Source organism: Glycine max, chromosome 16 (genome assembly GCF_000004515.6).
Source record: "Glycine max cultivar Williams 82 chromosome 16, Glycine_max_v4.0, whole genome shotgun sequence".
Lineage (NCBI taxonomy): Eukaryota > Viridiplantae > Streptophyta > Magnoliopsida > Fabales > Fabaceae > Glycine > Glycine max.
This window is the reverse complement of record NC_038252.2, coordinates 36,961,006-36,979,439: the sequence shown is the minus strand read 5'-3', so window position 1 is coordinate 36,979,439 and position 18,434 is coordinate 36,961,006. Positions and strand designations below refer to the sequence as shown.

Genomic DNA, 18,434 nt, shown 5'->3' with positions numbered 1-18,434 from the left:
TTGAACATTAATTATTTTTTTTATTAAAAACCACAAAATATTCTAGTTGCATGAAAAGGTACTAAAACTTTTACTGTTCAATCTTAAAAGTATACATGCATTACATCATCCCAGCACCCGTCCCCCTTCTATCCCCCCTCCCTTTCAAACAAAAACAGGAGAATGAACTAATTCATTGACAAGAAATGCACCCGAGCAAGGGTATATTCCTTTCCTGCAATCCAGACGCCAGTTTGTGACCACTGTACATCTTCCCAGTCCAGGTTTTCCTCTAGCACCTGCATTAGAAAATGCAGAATTGGAATTTTTAATCAAGTTGAAACATACATTTGCATTCTGGAATTCATTAGAATAAAATTATACAGCACCAAATTGAGAGATTTTGCACATGTTGAAGCAAAACAATTATGGTTTACATATAAGGCCTTGGGATGTTATGCAGAAACTGAAATACGAGCAAAAAACAAGGCCTGCAGCATACTGACTGAGAAAAGATAAAGTTCAGACTAGTGACTGGAGTAGTTGATACAATGATCACAGGCTTATAGCCCATGCCCAATGGCAACAGGTATTGGTTCTGCAGGTTATTGTTTGATATCCTCCAAGACCTACCATATGATATTCCCCTCTACCTTTTAAAAACACCCTAACATCGTCTCCCATTTCATAGGTTGTAAGCCTAAGCAAATGCAAAGGTAGACTAACAGGCAAATGAAAACATTCAATAGAAATACAAGAGTTACTCATAATCGAGGAGAAAAAATTCTGTATGCATTATTCACATCCCCATGGAAAAGAGATGAACAATACCTCCACATGTTCAAGAGGCAGAGGGATTCCAATCGTGCGCATCAGTTTCTGGGGTAGAGGATTCTTACATCGAGACCATCGAAATACATCAACCATGACATCAGAATCAGCTTTGTCACCATTTGCAGGATGGTGATGGTGATGGTGATTTTGAGACTTCTCTGTATCTGGGTCATGCATCTGAGTTGCTGGTATAGCCTTCACCATCTTCTCTCCAGTAAAACAGAGCTCATATCTGCAAAAAAGATTAGACTCATATAATTACAGTTTCTTGACTTCAAGAGCCCTTGGACTCGAAGACAAACATGGAAACGGACTTTCATGACCATAGTGGATCCTTGAGTTTGATAAATTAAACAGAATCTTTTATTGAAAAAAAGCTACTATAAAATAATACTAATAACATTAACGGATCAACATTGCTCAAATGGATATTAAGAAGCAATTAATGAAAGAAGAGGATGACACAGTACAATGTCGTTTCACATTTATAAGAACATTGCAGTAACATGTGGCACATAATAGCTAATGCAGATAATTTTTTTCTAAAGGGACAACAAATGTGAAGCCTATAACATACAGATCATCCATTTTGGTCAAGAACTTCCATGTAGAAAATACCTGCAGGAGTGTGTCTCCAGATAAAGAACTTCTCCCTTCTTTAAACGAGCAGATGTATAGAGTGGCTTTTTTAGACCCTTGTCAGCAACAATGCTTATACTATATTTGATCCTGATAAGTATTATAATTAATTAGTAGTTAATAAATACTAAAAACAAGATAAGCTACAAATAGAACTGTTGCATTCATATCTAAATGAGGAAGAACAAGAAATGTTAGGACCTGTTTGATTTAAAAAAAGAAAAAAAAATCCTGTTCTCATTTCCCATGTTCATAAATAATTATAAAAAACTACCTTATTATCACTTTGTTTCCTATTTTCAACAGTTTGTACACAAGATGGTGAAAACAAAAATACAGTATCATTTTAGTAAATACGTGTTAAAACAAAAAAAAAAACAGTAAAACTTTTATCAAACCAAACTCTTATAGCCAATGTTCAAAGCCAAAACATTTTGGTGTTACAAAAATACCACAAACTTGGATTAGATATTTTCTGCTCCATCTTAAAACACAATGCTATTGTATTAGCCTGTACTTTGCCAATTAATACTAGCATACCAAGGTTCATTGCAGAGGTTGTACTGTATTGTAACTTCACGTACAAATCTTTGCTGCCGCAATGCATTCTGAAGAACGAAGGCCACACCAAATAAGATGAGCATAGAATGTGAAATTATTAATCCGATGGTCAATATGAAAAGGTTTGTTGATTCTCAGTTAAAGATATTGGACAAACCGAAGCTGCAGCCCTAGTAGTAATTGTCCGCTCAATAGCCACTGGTGCAAGGGTAGGCTCAACAGTTGAGGTATGTGTAAGGCAAGGTTCAAGATCAATAGTTCCACCTCCTTTCTGAAGACCAAAGAAATAAAAACGGTAAGAATCACCATTAAATTTTAACATTATGCAGTTACCTTGTCCAATTGAGAATGAACGAAAATAGACAGGTAAAATGCGAACACAAACACATGCAAAGTGCAGACCCATTCCAAGCACAAGCACCCCTTTAAATCCCACATATATAATGTCCTCATTAGAAGGACACATTATGTGACCAGTAAGTAAAGCATTTAATCAATGACTAATTAGCAATTTCTCTGAAAAGGAATGAGATATGTCAAAAAGAAAGAAAAAGTCATAATATTAGAAATGGAAAATAGTAAACAAAATTAATTGACAAGCATCTACAGTAGATGATATTTCAATGAAGAGAACATGACTTCAGGGACAAAAGTTCAAAGGATGAAGGATTTTAAGTTTGCACAGCTTATATTATTACCTTTACAATGCAGCACCGCTCAACTTTATAACTACAACCAATTGCAGCACCCCAAGCACGGGAACGTACATTGTTTCTCAGAGTAGAAATATAGCCTGAAGATGTACAAAAAATATCTTTAGATTATTTGAACAGAGCTTCAATGGTAAAAGCAATATCATTATATCAGTAACTGCAAAGTTGAGAAACCAGCAAAACTACCTCATTTACCCTTGGTAAAGAAGAGTATATATAGATATATAAGTGATGTACCAACAAAATTTATATATTCTTAAAAGAATAACTACAAATCCTTTCAAAACAACTCGTTCAACTGGGAGATTTTAATTATTTATCAAATACGTAAACTAGGACATTTTACCATTGATCTATTCCCAGTTATTACATCAAGACCACTTAGATGCAAATCAATGTTATTTAAGTTTAACACAGCAGCACCAAGGTACTATTATGCATATAAGGACATACAATCTTGCGGAGGTAGCACTCGAATGGTTGTGCGCAACTCTTGTACAGCCATGGGAGGTGGAGAAGCTGTTGGGCGACAATAACCTGTATGCATGAGAACTATGCAACAAAAATGCAAAATCAGTACTGATTTCAAACACATCAAGTCCAGTCCCTAGAAATAAAAAGCTAGCTGCAACCTTTTTGCAACACATACCAGCAACAAGATCTGAGTCATAAGTGTAAACATCAGTCCCCCATAGCTGGCCACCTCTAACCTGAACATAATAATATATACTCTCAAAGCTAGGTAAAGCATCAATAACTAGCATATTTAAACATTGAATTTCAAATTTAAACATATAAATGTGATTAAAAAATAAATAAATAAAAGACGTTCATCTCGTCAAATCATTTAATTAATGAAAGTAGTTCAACAAATTCCAGCCAATGGCTAAGAAGAATAAACAAAAAAACTGTCCATAAGCTCCCCCCCCCCCCACCCCCCAAAAAAAAAAATCATAAAATGGACAACAAAATTTGCTCCATTGCATGAACAACAAACATACGGTAAAAAGAGAAAAGAAAACTAGAAAAATGTTGAGGGGGGAAAAGACAGTTTTTTATAATAAAAATAAGTCCTCAAACTTCTCTTTAACAAATAACAAATATACCATAATTTACATGGTACAAGAGAATAAATAAACAGACAGAAGAAAGCAAAACATGAACAAATACTTCACCAGCAGAAAGAAAGAAGCAATAGAAACAATCATCAAAGTAAAAAAAACACACACAAGCTATAATCTCACCCCCCCCCCCCCCCCCCAATGCATTCAACATAAATTTATAATAACAAAGAGTTTGATCTCACTTGACGGTTTGTAGCTGTAACATTCTCAGCTGGTATCCGAATTTCAAGAGTGGGGCCACTATTAGAGCTTTCACTATTTTTGTCCACTTGAGATTGAGATAATTCATATGCCTTCCACAACTTTATCAATTCTTGCATGCTTTCACCAACTTTATAAACAACAGAAGATACTTCTGCTTTACCTGAAATATCAGAACTTGCATATAATATAAAGGACATGATGAATAGAAAGATGTCCACCTCTTATCCTTTTCATTTCATCAACAAGTACATTATAATGGTACCATCACACAATGACACAACACAAAACATTAAAAAGGAAGGGTAAAGGAGATGAGCCAATCTGAAAGGAGAGAATGCGTCACAAAAACCAATGGGCCAAGTAGAGCAATTTCTGTCAAGATCCGAAATGAAGGCACAAATTTATGACAAGCCAAATAGTTTTGAGCCAGATAAAATAAAATATGACAGAGTACCTTGAGACCTGCAAGATAAATGAAACAGAAAGTTGTCAAAATAAAAGCATAAATAGTAAGAAGGGTTGTAAATCCAAAAAATCAAACTAGTGTTAATGAAGTACAAATCAAACAAACAGAGAAATAAAAATGACAATTTGACATGAGCAAAGAAACCAAAATTAAGTCCCTGTCGATGTGCAATAGTAACCACATTCATACATATTTTTAGTCTTCAGACAAAATTCTTCAGTTTAAAAACAACTATTACATCAACAACCTGAATTTCAATTTAGCATATAAACATATTTGATGGCTTACTGTCTGCAAGTAGATTTTTTTTTTTCAATCAAAACAAGATATTGAAGAAATTGTTCCTTCAAAGGCCAAAGCATACTTGATGGCTAACTGATACACATTCAAATGCACAAGCATATTCCTTCAAGTGGGAGAATGATAGAATCTGGTATTTCAGAAGGATATTTTGGAAATAACTCAAGGAGCAAGCTCCTTATTACAGAGCATAGCAACAGTGAAAATATGAAACACAAATAAGAAAGAAAAAAGAACACAGAAAACAAATTGCCCTCCTTGTCCATATTGGCATCAGTCCACTCCCCCTACCACTATTCAATACCCTTCTTCACCCCATCTGGACCCCTCATAATCACGTTTTCTTGCATGATGCCATGATCCCAGCCTGTCCACCAGTATTTTCCTCGTGACAGCATGCATTCCATTAGATCCCTCCACTTCTTCTCCAACAGAATTCTTATTCCCATGTCTGTCCTTATTCCTTTCTCTCTCTTGTAGACATGGATTGGAGGCCCATCTAATGTGGGCCCATCAGAGAACAAAAAAAGTCACTATATCCTTATTATATTTAGGAGCATTTTTGAATGTGCTTACTTACACCACTGCTTTGTTTGCTGACAACAACAACAAAGCCTCATCCCACTAGGCGAGGTTGGCTTTGTTTGCTGACAAATACACTTAATGTTAAGTTGTTTACCCACAAATTCACTTGTAGTTCCTACAAATTTCAGGGTAGTAAAATACACGTGAGCAATAGTTAACTACTATGTGCTACCCCTAGAAAATGTTAAAAGGCAGACATTAGACCATTAGTGTCCTCCCAAATGCAATTCGAAAAAATATACAAAGGATTGAATATCTAATCATTTTAAATTTCTAATAGGACTCTGAAGCTTCATCTTTTAAAACTACAAAATCACACAGTATGAATTAAAAATATACTTCAAGTGAGAAGATACTTATTGGGTAAGTTATTTCTTATAACACAAGTAACCAAGAAAAGAGGAGGAAAAGAAAATACTCTTCATTGTCTGGAGCTTGAGTATGAGATCTAAAACGAGCCTCGCGATTGGCCACCTGAGGGCTTCCCCTCGATCGATGGATCCTTTTACGATGTTGAACATTATAATTATGGACTTCCCTCTCCTTCTCTCCAGTCCCTTCCCCGTGAGCACTTCCATCTTCTGATTGCTTGTCAATTTTACAGCGCTTATCAGGTCGATCTCCTTCTAAATCAGCATCCCTTTCTTTTCTCCTCTCTCTAACTTCTCCATCTACATTTTTCCAGCCATCAACATCTTTCTGTTTCAACACATTTTCTTGCTCAGTATTTTTTGCTGATCCATCACCAAGTTCCTTCCCATCATTCAAACCATCTTTCTCCATTCCGTTCAAGGATTCCCTCTTGCTATTATCCTTTTCCTTCTCTTTTGAACTTTCTTTCTCTTTCGGAAGATCTTTCCTCTCCTTCTCCCATTTTTCTACATCTCTATCTTCCTTGGCAGATTCTTTGTTGTCACCACTATTATTGTTTACTGGTGTACTGCTTCTGCGATCACTTCTCTCCTTTTCCCTATCCCCCCAATCCCGATGCTTGACATCCTTTCTTTTTCTTTCTTTAAATCTATCTTCACTTTTAGAATCAATTTTGTTTTCTCCAACAGCCTCATGTGTTTCCAAATAGTCCCTTTCTTCTGCCATTGAACTGTCCTTTCCAACTTCAGTAGGTGTATTGCCACGTGATGTATGCCAGGAATCCAAACTCCCACCAGGGGCATCAGAAAATCTCTTACCCCTATACTCTTTTGATTCTTTCCAACTCAGGTGGCTGCTGCTGCTTACCATACCATAGCCATCCTTGTCTGTCTTAATGTCACCTTTTGAATCATTATGGCTATCCCGTTCATATCTGATATCCTTGTTGTCGTCTTCTCTGCCATCAACTCGCACATCCTTCTCACTCTTTGCAATCTGAGAATCCCTTCTGGCTTCACCATGCAATTCCTTCTTCTCTGTCTTCGTATCACGATTCTCAAACCGGGGATCTCTACTCTCCTTAAAATCCCTAGATTCTATCCTGTTCTCAGGTCCAATGGGATGATCTGCATGAGAATCATTTGAAGATGATGGCATCCGATACACTGTATGAAGAGGAGATCTTCTATCTGCATCACGAGGTTCAGTACGGACTGTCTTTGCCACCCGGGAATCCTGACTCATATCATAAGGAATATGGTGGTCATTTGAAACTGAAGGCATCAACTTGGAATATGCACCTGAATCTTGATGTGGATGCTTTGAAGACTGATGAACAGCATCCTCATGAGATCTCTTAGGAACACCACTCATAGTGAAAACCCAACACGATCATAAACCTCAAAAGAAAGTAATCTGACAGCCAAAACAATCCCTATCTCTGCCGTCCCCGCATTACTCAGAAGTCAGTAGCTGCAAGCCAACAATGGAAACAACATAACACCGCATTAATTTATCACGACAAAAGCAATTTTCATATGCATTCAGGTTCAACATATGAGAAACAATGACAGAGAAGTCAATGTGACAGTAACCGACAGAGCAACATCCTCAACGTAAAATTAACTCATACCACAACAAACATAAAACCTAATCAAAATTTTTTGTATAACCCCACAGCAATTTGTCACACCAAAAACAATTTTCATATGCATTGAAGTTCAACGTATGAGAAACACGACAAACAGAAACAATGATAGAGAAGTCAATACGACAATAAACAACAAAGCAACATCCTCAACCTTATCAATATGGAATTAATACATACCACGGCAAACATAAAACCTAATCCGAAAATTTTTATTCTCTATCTCACACAGCACTTACATGCAGTACAAATATAATTACAACCCTGGAATTAAGTATTGAATACCAATTAGCCAGAATCTAAACATAAATCTCACACACATCATCATCATCATCAACAACAACATTATCAAAGAACTCCAAACCAGATGACCTAGTTTCTAGCCAAAGTCTCTCTCTCTCTCTCTCTGTCTCACACGTCATTATCAACAACAACAACTACATTATCATAGAACTCCAAACCAAATTACCTAGATTCTAGCCAAAAGCGGACCAAATAATGAGACAGATAGTCAATTTCAATACACGACCTCCTAAACAACTTGAAGAAAGGGGACAACATTTCTTTCCCTACCGAGGGGGAAAAAATTAAACCCAATTTAATTTGATAATTGTTGATGAAATTCAAAAGTCAACACAATTGCAGTTCGTGAAGCTAGAAAATTTCAAATCCTTACTATCCAACTCAAACTCCGGGGCAGAGAAAACACGAATTGAAAGATTCTAGAAAGAAGGGGAAAAAAAGAGAGAAAGATAAGCAAATTAACGTAATAGCAATAATAATTTACACGACATTCAAATGTAAAAGAGCTAGAAAATAGGGAAATCGACAACACACACGGAACGAAGGGAGTGGAAGAGGGAAATGCAAATGCAAATGGATTGAAAAAATGGGAGCAGCAAAAGAGTAGGCAACAGAAAACCCTAGAAGTTGTCGAGAGAGAGAGGGAGAAGAGTATGTGATTGTGAGGTAACCTTAATTGTCGCGGTGTCTCTTCCATCGGAAGTGTGTTTTGTGTTGTGTGTGGCTTTTGAAGGTTTGTGTAGTGTTTGTTGTGTGAGACTTGGCCTATGGGGCTATGCCTATATGAATGAATGAGACAAAATAATTATTATTTTAAATTAATATTTAAAATATTTTTTAAATGGTTAATACTATATAAAATTTTAATTGTTAAATGAAGATTAAATTTTGAGAAGAAAATAAAAGAAATACATGTTTAAGAAAGAAAAAAAATTGAAGATACCAAAGAAAAGAAAAAGTACTTTTGATCAGCGAAAAATGAGGCTAAATGTTTCAAAAGATAAAGTATATTAACAAAGATTAATTAAAAAATTAACGGTTTTCCAATAAGTTAATTTTTAAAATTTAAGCTTAATGGGTTGGTCCTAACTCACATGATCTTTGGGCTTTTTTGTGTGGGTCGTTTGGCCCTACAGGTTTTTTGGTCCTGGGCAGCGTGGGTCATGATTGTGAGGTAGGCTAATCAATTTTTACAGCTCTAGTGGGAGACTAAATTAAAACATATATAAGTCCTTTTATTATTATAATAAATAGTAATTAAATAAAAGTTATAGTTGTACTGAATTAATTTTTTTATTTTATACCTAAAAATTATTTTTTTCTATTCTTGAACAATTGTTTTTTTATCCATTTCGGTCATACCACAAAATTAACGTCATTAACATGATAACGACATGTGTTGTATTTTACTAATAAGATATAACAAAATTAATAAATAATTTTTTTCTTTAAATATAGATTATGAGTTTGATCCTTGAATCCTTTAAATGAATTTTAATATCTTGATTGATTAATTTTGACTTTTGGCCCAAGAATCCCTGGTTTACTAAAAAGAAAAGGTGTTATGCTTTGTGTTTTAGTTCTTATACTTGCACTATATTTATGTTTGATTTTCATAATTGCACAAACTTTATTTTTTAGTCCCTATACTGAAAAAAAAAACTTGGGAGAACTTAATCATCACTCCTCTATTTCTCAGTGGGCTCTAGAATTTCATAATTGGTTGAAAGATGCTCTTCTTGAAGGAAGGTACACTTTTCCTGTTTTGATGATCAAAATTGCTAAATGCTTAGTTTATCTTATTCCGGATGTTAACTGCATTGATCTAATTACTAAGATATCTGCAAGATGAAAGATCGTTGATATGCTCTTCAATTCACTAGGGGTACCTTATTAATGAATGAATGTAAGACAAATATTTTAATGTTGGATAAACATTATCGAATAACAAACACCTTTTGATAAGAGATACAATCAAGAAGTATCAAGAAAACTAGAGAGTATTTTTTGAATTATATGAAACCAGTAAACAGACACCTAGCCACTGAATATTGTATAGTTTGACACTTCATGAAGTGGTTGTTAAAGGTTTTAATTGCTTTTGTAGACAGGAAGATGTAAATCATTATGAACACATCATGCCAAAAAGGCTCATCCCTGGCCGGATCACTTTTACCACCCTTTGCATGTTGCAATTGGTGCTGCTGGTGAAAATGCAAAGGCCAAACTTATACACAATAGCATTGAAATGGGAACTCTCTCTTATGCATTTTACTAGTTTACATCAGCTGCTAGCTGGCCTTAATAAAGAATAGCTATTGTTCAGTTGCGTACCCTTTAAACAGTTATTTCAATATCTATGAATATGTATTGCTTGAAAGTTTAGACTTCTTTGATATATTACAAAGAATTGATTTATAATAAAATATTTGTTCTTAATAAAAGTTTTTTTTTAGGAATATATTCCTTCTTGTTGAGATGATGGTGATTAGTCTTTTTCTTATCTATAAAGTTTCACATACATATTTTTATTTTTATCTTAATCTTAAATTATAACAAACTAGCTTGATAAATAGATTTGTAAATCAAATCATACTTTTTATGTAAGTCAATTTTAAATAAAAGAACTTTAATAGATAAATAAGTCAAACTCATATCATATGATGTTCTTATAACTTAAATTAGACTTAAGCCTAATAAAATCTAATTTGATTTCAGTATTTTCATTCCTCCCTTGTGATCCTTGATACCCTAAGGATGTTGGCCAAATTCATTAGGATCTGCAATCTATTTCCACTAATAGACCAACCACGGTTCAAGATATGTTAAAGGCATGTGTTGCACATTCTTCATGTATTAACAAAAAACGACCTTCATCTTTTTTGTCGGACAGAAACATTGTTTCTATTTTATAGTAATTTTTAAGAATTAGGAACAATAACAACAAGTGTGTTTCACGCGTAAAGCAACTTGGTATGCCAAATTCTGCCAACTACCCAGAGGACATTCGCCACTTGATGCATCATCGATGACACGCATTTGCGTCACTGCATGCAAGTAATTAGGTAATGGAACCTTCCAAAAAAAAAGTAATTAGGTAAGGGTAGAGTACAAAAATGAGTCCTATTTAATTAATCAAACTCAAATATAACTCCCTTTAAAATTTATTATAAAGTGTATTTTTGTAGAAACTAATTATAAAAATGTGTAAAAATATATTAACAGCATTTTCATCCGATTATACACTTTAACAGTATCCTTTTTCCGTGAAACTAGTGTTATTTTGTTGGTTAAGTTTTGTTTTTGGTTCTGGTAAGGTAGGGTTTTTTCATTTTTGGGTTTTAAGTTTATTTTTTTTAGTTTTAGTTGTCGTGATTTTACAGTTTTTTAATTTTAATTCCGATGAGATATTTTGTTTAGTTTTAATTTCTGTAAATTTGATTTTTTTTTAAAAAATTTTAATCGATGTGAATACGAATTTATGGAAATTATAAATAAAAAAATAAAATTTTAAAAAAACTAAATTAAAAAAATACAAACTTACATGAATTAAACATGAAAAAAATATACAATGACAAAAAAACCAATATGAACTAAAATAAAAAAAATAAACTTACGGACAAAAATGAAAAACATTTAACTTATTAACTTACAAGTAATAAAAATATATTTAATTCCTATTTTTTAATAAAAAATAAACTCTGATGGTTTGATACTATTTATTATATATATATATCATAGATTTTTTTAAAAATATTAGTATCCCGATTCAATATTACAATCCCTTAATTGATTAATTAATTAATATCCATCGTGGGCCATTAAGTCGTTGTAATGTATAATTTTGTGTTTTTTTCCCTTTGTTTTCTTGCTTTCAATTTGTGTCTCCCCCTTCATTCTCTCTCTGTATATCTCTATATATACATGTGGTTGTAGTTGTAGTTGTGTTGCGTGTGTGCGTGACAAAAGCAAAAGGAAAGAATATCAACAAGGTAAAGTAGATTCCTTACTAGACATGGCGTTGAAGGACACATTCTACATATCTCATGGATCACCAACTTTGTCCATAGATGAATCCATTCAGGCCAGGAAGTTCCTTCAGTCATGGAAGAAGGACGTGTTTCCTCAAAGACCCTCTTCAATTCTTGTCATCTCTGGTCATTGGGAAACCGCAGTTCCCACGGTCAACGTCGTTGACTCCATCAACGACACCATCTACGATTTCTATGGCTTCCCCAAACAAATGTACCAGGTTTCACTTAGTACCTCTAAATTTAGATTACTCCTACTCACCCTCTTTTCCATTCTTGTTTTTGTAAGAAACGAGGATTTGAGTTATTGCTATTTGATCCTTTTTAAATTAAAAACATTTTTCACAAAATATATAGTTTTTTCTGTTTGTGGTTTTCAGTTATGTGCTAGATTTTATTCTTTTTTGGAAACGGTTAAATTTTAACATTCGGCAACTGTGAGGTCATGGTGTACTAAAAACATGCTTTATCTTTTATTATTGTTCTCGGTGTCTCAGTTTCATTCTCCTTCTCGTTTGCGGATTTTCGATTCTGTAATGAGTTAAGTTGAGTTCTGTGTGGCAATCCTGGTAAATTGCCTGTGTACACAATTATGTCTTCATGTTCAATTTTTGGCATTCCAAAATAACGATGTTTTTTAATTTGACCCGGGACTGGATTATCCATGGTGATTTTGGTGATGTTGTTAGCTTGATTTATATAGAGATATCTTACATTACATGATTACTCTACTAGCTTAAATATCCTGCACCTGGAGCTCCACAATTGGCAAGGAGGGTGAAGGAACTACTCAAGAAATCTGGTTTCAGCCATGTTGATGAAGATACAAAGCGAGGACTTGACCATGGTGCTTGGGTTCCTCTCTTTTTGATGTATCCAGAAGCTGACATCCCTGTTTGTCAGATATCTATTCAATCTCAGCAAGATGGAACTTATCATTATAACTTAGGAAAGGCATTGGCCCCTCTTAAAGATGAAGGTGTATTGATCATGGGTTCTGGGAGTGCTGTTCACAACTTGAGAGCACTTGAGCCTCACTCCACTGTTGCTCCCTGGGCTCTAGAGTTTGATAATTGGTTGAAAGATGCTCTTCTTGAAGGAAGGTACACTTTTTTCTGTCTTGATGTTCAAATCTGCTAAATGTGTAGTTGACCTTGCTACGGATGTTAAGTGCATGGATCTAATTACCAAGAAGCTAATCATTGAATGTTATAGAGTTTGGCTATTCATGGATTGGTTGTTAAAGCTTTCAATTGCTTTTGTAGATATGAAGATGTAAATCATTATGAGCAGAAAGCACCACATGCAAAAAAGGCTCATCCCTGGCCGGATCACTTTTATCCGCTGCACGTTGCTATTGGTGCTGCTGGTGAAGATGCAAAGGCCAAACTTATCCACAGCAGTATTGAATTGGGCAGTCTCTCTTATGCCTCTTACCAGTTTACATCAGCCGCTAGCTGAATTTCTTAATACAGAATAGCTTCTGTTCAGTTGCATACCCTGGCTCAAAACACAGTTATTCAATATTTATGAAGATGTTTGGCTTGCTAGTTTAGGCTTATGTTTCTGTGGTATATTGCGAAGAATTGACTTGTAATAAATTAATTGCTGTTAATAAATGAAGTTTATTTTGAGGAATTCTCTTTTGTTGATTTGATTGTTGGTAATTAGTCTTTTCTATTTTTATTTTCTTGGTTTTAGCCACTGCTTTTAGGATTTGAACCCCTTCTAAAAAAACTGGTAAAGAGGAAAAAACTTGAATGAATTTTGATAAAAATGATATGTGATACACAATACTTGGACCCAATTGCATTTATAGATCGCACCACTTGGTACCTCATAGGGTGCATGCAACATACAACAGAGAAATACACCTATTGCTTAACTGAATAAATAACTAAATCAACCAGAATGAAGGATGAAAGCTAAGCAAACTAGCTTAGATGGTTGCGAGCTCTATCTTGTGATCCTTGTGTGATGCGGCTGATACTGGAACTAGGTAGGTAAAATTCAGTAGGATTTGCTGTTTATTTCCGTTTTAGACAAACCATGGTTCAAAATATGTTAAAAGTATGTACTACACTAACCTATTAAAACATGTTGTATTGCAATTATGCTTGGGGTTTTGCACATTCTTCATGTATTAAAATCAAGGTCTGATAACTGCATCTTTGCATTTTGGATTTCCTGTAGTTTTCTGAAGAGGTAAGCTAATATGAATGTGGTTCATAGGTATTCATTGTCTGCTTTAATTTGTTTGTATAAAATGAGGCATATTATATAGTTGTTCCATTCAATGTGTTGAGTTGTTCTAGTCTGAGTGGGTTTAATTGGTCGGCAGCAATTTACTGTGATGTTCCAAGAGAAGACTGGTTTATGGAACATGGTGTGCTCTAGAACTCGTTGGCACATGACATGTTTGTTACTATGACATGCAATGCCAGTGGTGCAATATTTTGGGAGGTTTAGGCCTAGGGAAAGTATTTCTTTGATACTACTAGCACTCAAACGTGCATAATCCATGTAATAAAACTTTTTATGGAAGTTTAGGTAGAGTTCACTTTTGCAACATGTGGTTTAGATGCTTTTATAGAAAACTAGAGGGGTGATTTACCTGTCAAGGAGGACATGTCATTTTCGTGTTAATAGAGCTGTGGCTAAAATATATTGAATGTAAGCAAAGTTTGGTTGTTAGCATTGATAATTTTGAATGTTTTTTTGTGTAAGACTGAGCTGATTGTAAGTAAATGAAGTATGAACTTTTAACTTCCTAATTAACTTTGAAGTATCTAATCAAGTAAGTAACATTATTCCACGGGTTATCAGTGTGATTTTACTCATAAATATCATTTGATAGTATCAGCAGGTAATTATTATTATACCTTCAATCCTAGAATTTGCACAAACAATTACAGGTTGACAAATTACAGTGCATGCATTTATCTACAAAACTTGTGTAAGAATAATTCAGTAGAATGTAATTAGGAAACAAATATAAGTGCTTCTCTTTTTCCCTTTTCTTTTCATGGACTCATTCTCACTGCTATCATTTCTAACTCTTGTTAATTTGTTTTAAGTTGCACTGTTCTTCAACATATTGCATAGCATACAGAACCTGAAACAGTGAAACCTATTCTTTGATTGAATGCTGCCTTGGATTTCTTTTACCAAAAGGTTAGCCTGAACTTTGAAGTCCTGATCACCCTTGGCCATTTGTGATAAACTTTAAAACTCTTTGCTTGGCTCCATTGTTAAAATAAAATGTTATACATACAACTGTCATTTCTTTCGGTGTCAAATATAACTTTTTCTACACTCAGTGTTGTTAAGTTGAACCACACAACTTTTGGGGTTCTACGTTGCTTATGTTGAGCCAACAGTGATGATGAGTCTTGACAGCAAAGTTAGTGGGTTGGTTGGCGTAAAGAAGAAGGCAATGTGCCTCAAACAGTAAGGTTAGGTGACGATATGGACAACATGGGAACAATAATTGATGGTATGAATTGTGCAAAATGGGTGACACGTCCACAGATTCTAAGGAAGATGCATGCTGAACAGAAAGGTTGGTTCTTATTAGTATTTTATTTGTCTTTGGAACATATATACTCATTTTTTACGATAATTAACTATAATCTCATCTATAACTTTTTCTCCTTAGGAGATAAATGTTTTCCCTTATAATTTATATATATTGATTGCTTTAATTTTTAGCTTTTAATTGAATGATTCAAATATTTATTTATAAGGTTGTTTTGTATTTATTTAAAAATATGATATGATATGAATCACTTTTTTTACAATAATTAATAAGTTTAATGTTTATGCATGACAATATAAAATAGTTTTATATTATGTTTCAATCACACATCATAATTTAAATTATTTTAAAAGTTAATAAAATTATAATACATGATTGAATTTTTATATATATTGTTAATTCACAATCATTTTTTCCATAATTAATTATGATTATAAAATCTATATATTAGATTTGACGTGTAATTTACAAACTGAAATATTTATTTAAAAATCATCGAAATAAAGTATCTTCAAATTTTTTTGTAAAGAGAAAAATTTACTTACCATCCCAATTATCAGCAACAAGCGAATAAAAAATTGTATATCTAAGACGTTGTTTCCAACGGTGACAATTCCTTAAATTTAAAATTTGTCATAGTTGAAGCAAAATAAAAAAATCTATAACTTAAACAAAGCACTTACAGTATAGCAAACTATGATTTACCGTAAAAGAGATAGACAAAATCTATAGGAAAGGGAGAGAGGGAAACATAATCCCTATTTAAAAACTAATAATGAAAAAGGCACGTAATTACTCTTTATGTTTTATGTCAACCATGTAAGATCTAATTACTCTTTATGTTTTATGTCAACCATGTAAGATCTAACTTCTCTCTTGTCCCTCTTTCTTCTATTGTTCTTGTGTTGTTCCTTTAAAATTATACAATTTTAATGATTTTTAAGATTAAATGTTATTATTAAATATTAATATAATTATCATGGAGTGTTATTTTTATAGGACAAGAACAACATGAAAAAAGACAACAGAGAAGTCAAATTTAACCATATACTTTAGAGAGTTTTGAGGCGAGTACTTCACTACTATATCTGCTTCCTTATAAATTGTTATTGGCCATTCACTGTCCACTCTTAATGTCTCCAATCTAACAAAACACGGGGGTTGAGGTGGCAATGGATTGGAATTTAAGAGATCCTACACAATTAGAATGAATATGAGACATTAAAATGACTATTTTGAAATACAAGATTGAGTACTAGCAAAAAATTTAAAACATGAATTCAAGCACGTTGTGAGCATTAAAAAGATCGATAAAGAGACCAAAACATACTAGAGTGAACTTACATGTAGCATTGTTCCAAGGGTCCATGAAGATAGAGTCAATATCTTTACATTGGCAAACACTTGCAGCCAACTTATAATGGTTGAAGTTGTTGTTCTTCCTATGTCTATGTTCATATTTACTTCTTCAAGAAAAGAAAGATTGCAAGTGGAAGAGAGTTGGGAGCTATAAATACCACTGATAGTGAAAGAAATTTAACATTGGACACTTGGAAAAAAAACGGCTCATCACAGTGATTGTCATTTGCAGTAAAATAAAGACCTTTCAGATGCATAATACAGGCAAATGCAGAGATTTTGGAAGTATATATATATCACTATCGAATAGTAAAACTCTAAGCAAATCTTAAGAGATGTCAAAGACTGAGAGTAAAAGATCAAAGAAAATGACTTAAATAACATATAGTTGGGTCTAATTAAAGGTTCGATTTAGACATGTTATTGTCAACTGTGGGACATTGTGACGCATAGCATATTGCATGATCCTATCTAGGTCGTAATCCTTTGTCCAACTTTGGATACTAAGACTAGTTAATTGAGGAATATGAATCATACAGAATAGAGAGAACCCAAGACACAAATTTCTTAAAACATGCACACGCATGTCGTTTGCACCCATAATAGTTAATGTAGGTGAGATTCGTGAGATGTTTGTAAAGGTTCCGAAGAAGAACATCTTTTGTGTCCATAAAACTCGTAATGAGGAGCAGAACACTATCATGCAATTCACTGATCCTGTCCCTGAGCTGCTCCTCCTTCGGAAACACCGTCATCTCCTTCAACTCCCCGAAATACACACCAAACTTTCCAAACCCTAATTCTCTGACGTGACCCTTCCACTTCCACATGTTGTGGTCTACCTTGTCACCGGACCTGAATTCTAAATGGTAATTCGGATTTAGGTTTGCGTTTGGGCACCATCATCACTTCCTGCATGATTTAGGTTTCTGCGATTTGAATTGTATTGTGATTTGTGATCCAGAAATTGAATACTGAAAGCAAAATATATTTTGTATTATCTTATCAAAATTTCCATAGGGTGATTTATTTAAATCTGTTATAGATATTTACTTTTTTTAAAAAAAATAAAATTGAACTTCTAAAAAAGTATTATATGATTAGACTTAAATAATTAAAATCAGAATTATTGATTTTATATGGATTACAATGGCTATATTACATACTCTAATTAAATCAATTCATTAAGTAAATATATTCAAAAAAAAGAAAGTCATTAAATCTTATATGAATTTTGATTTTGTAAAATAAAATAATAACTTTATCAATCAATTATCGTGGGCTATCATATCAATCACTCGTCATATATCAATTATCCAAAAAAAATAATATATTATCAATTGTCACGTAGTTAAATGTCATATAATATCTTTCCATCTAAATTTTATTATTTTTTATTTTTTAATTTATAAAAATATGCTATTATAATAACTATAGCAATTAATATTATTGTAATATATATATCATATTAAAATAATTGATTAAATCTTAAATATATTTTGATTTTATATAACATGGAAATCAAATTATATATTAAATTTTATGCAGTATTTTATAACTATGGTAACTTTGATTTATTATGACAATTTTACAATAATTTATCGTAAATATTACAATGATAATTAATGATAACGATAATAAATTATTTTCTACCTTAAATACTAACATAATATTGAATAATAATAGTAATTGATTTACTTCTCATTAATTCTATGACATGTTTGTAAATTATTATATTTCCTTAAATAGTTTAAACAAGTATTCATTCTATTATTGTT

General features: G+C 33.1%; 2 protein-coding genes across 5 annotated transcripts; one reads left to right on the top strand and one right to left on the bottom strand.

Annotated features, from left to right (window-relative positions):
• LOC100798761 (uncharacterized) lies at positions 1–8,525 on the bottom strand. Of its 3 annotated transcripts, none has more exons than XM_006599590.4 (12): positions 8,400–8,525; positions 5,824–7,250; positions 4,509–4,516; positions 4,033–4,214; positions 3,376–3,436; positions 3,180–3,278; positions 2,712–2,806; positions 2,171–2,284; positions 1,993–2,060; positions 1,432–1,542; positions 811–1,045; positions 1–278 (listed from the first exon to the last, which is right to left on the bottom strand). In XM_006599590.4, exons 2-12 carry the CDS (start codon positions 7,149–7,151, stop codon positions 168–170), a joined length of 2,412 nt encoding a protein of 803 aa, XP_006599653.1. In that variant the 5' UTR covers positions 7,152–7,250; positions 8,400–8,525; the 3' UTR covers positions 1–167. The 3 variants fall into 3 exon arrangements, with proteins under 3 accessions (XP_006599653.1, XP_006599654.1, XP_040866573.1); XM_006599591.3 differs by having other exon boundaries at positions 8,263–8,402; XM_041010639.1 differs by lacking the exon at positions 8,400–8,525 and adding an exon at positions 7,895–8,236.
• Positions 8,526–11,618: 3,093 nt separating this feature from the next.
• Positions 11,619–13,397, top strand: LOC100798236 (extradiol ring-cleavage dioxygenase-like). 2 transcript variants are annotated; one of them, NR_183218.1, is made up of 3 exons: positions 11,619–11,973; positions 12,495–12,862; positions 13,025–13,397. NR_183218.1 is itself a non-coding variant. In NM_001289208.2 (3 exons), the coding sequence occupies exons 1-3, from the start codon at positions 11,744–11,746 to the stop codon at positions 13,218–13,220; spliced, it is 801 nt and encodes a 266-aa protein (NP_001276137.2). In that variant the 5' UTR covers positions 11,619–11,743; the 3' UTR covers positions 13,221–13,397. The 2 variants fall into 2 exon arrangements, 1 of the variants encoding a protein (NP_001276137.2); NM_001289208.2 differs by having other exon boundaries at positions 11,619–11,980.
• The last annotated feature ends 5,037 nt before the right edge of the window (positions 13,398–18,434 follow it).

Excerpts from the sequence above, each read along its gene's own strand:
- LOC100798761 (XM_006599590.4), bottom strand. The coding sequence starts at position 7,151 with ATGAGTGGTGTTCCTAAGAGATCTCATGAGGATGCTGTTCATCAGTCT. Across the intron at positions 3,437-4,032 it reads TTACAGCTACAAACCGTCAA|GTTAGAGGTGGCCAGCTATG; the intron begins GTGAGATCAAAC and ends TATTATGTTCAG. Across the intron at positions 3,279-3,375 it reads TGACTCAGATCTTGTTGCTG|TTCTCATGCATACAGGTTAT; the intron begins GTATGTGTTGCA and ends TTTGTTGCATAG.
- LOC100798236 (NM_001289208.2), top strand. The coding sequence starts at position 11,744 with ATGGCGTTGAAGGACACATTCTACATATCTCATGGATCACCAACTTTG. Across the intron at positions 11,981-12,494 it reads TCCCCAAACAAATGTACCAG|CTTAAATATCCTGCACCTGG; the intron begins GTTTCACTTAGT and ends TTACTCTACTAG. Across the intron at positions 12,863-13,024 it reads GATGCTCTTCTTGAAGGAAG|ATATGAAGATGTAAATCATT; the intron begins GTACACTTTTTT and ends TTGCTTTTGTAG.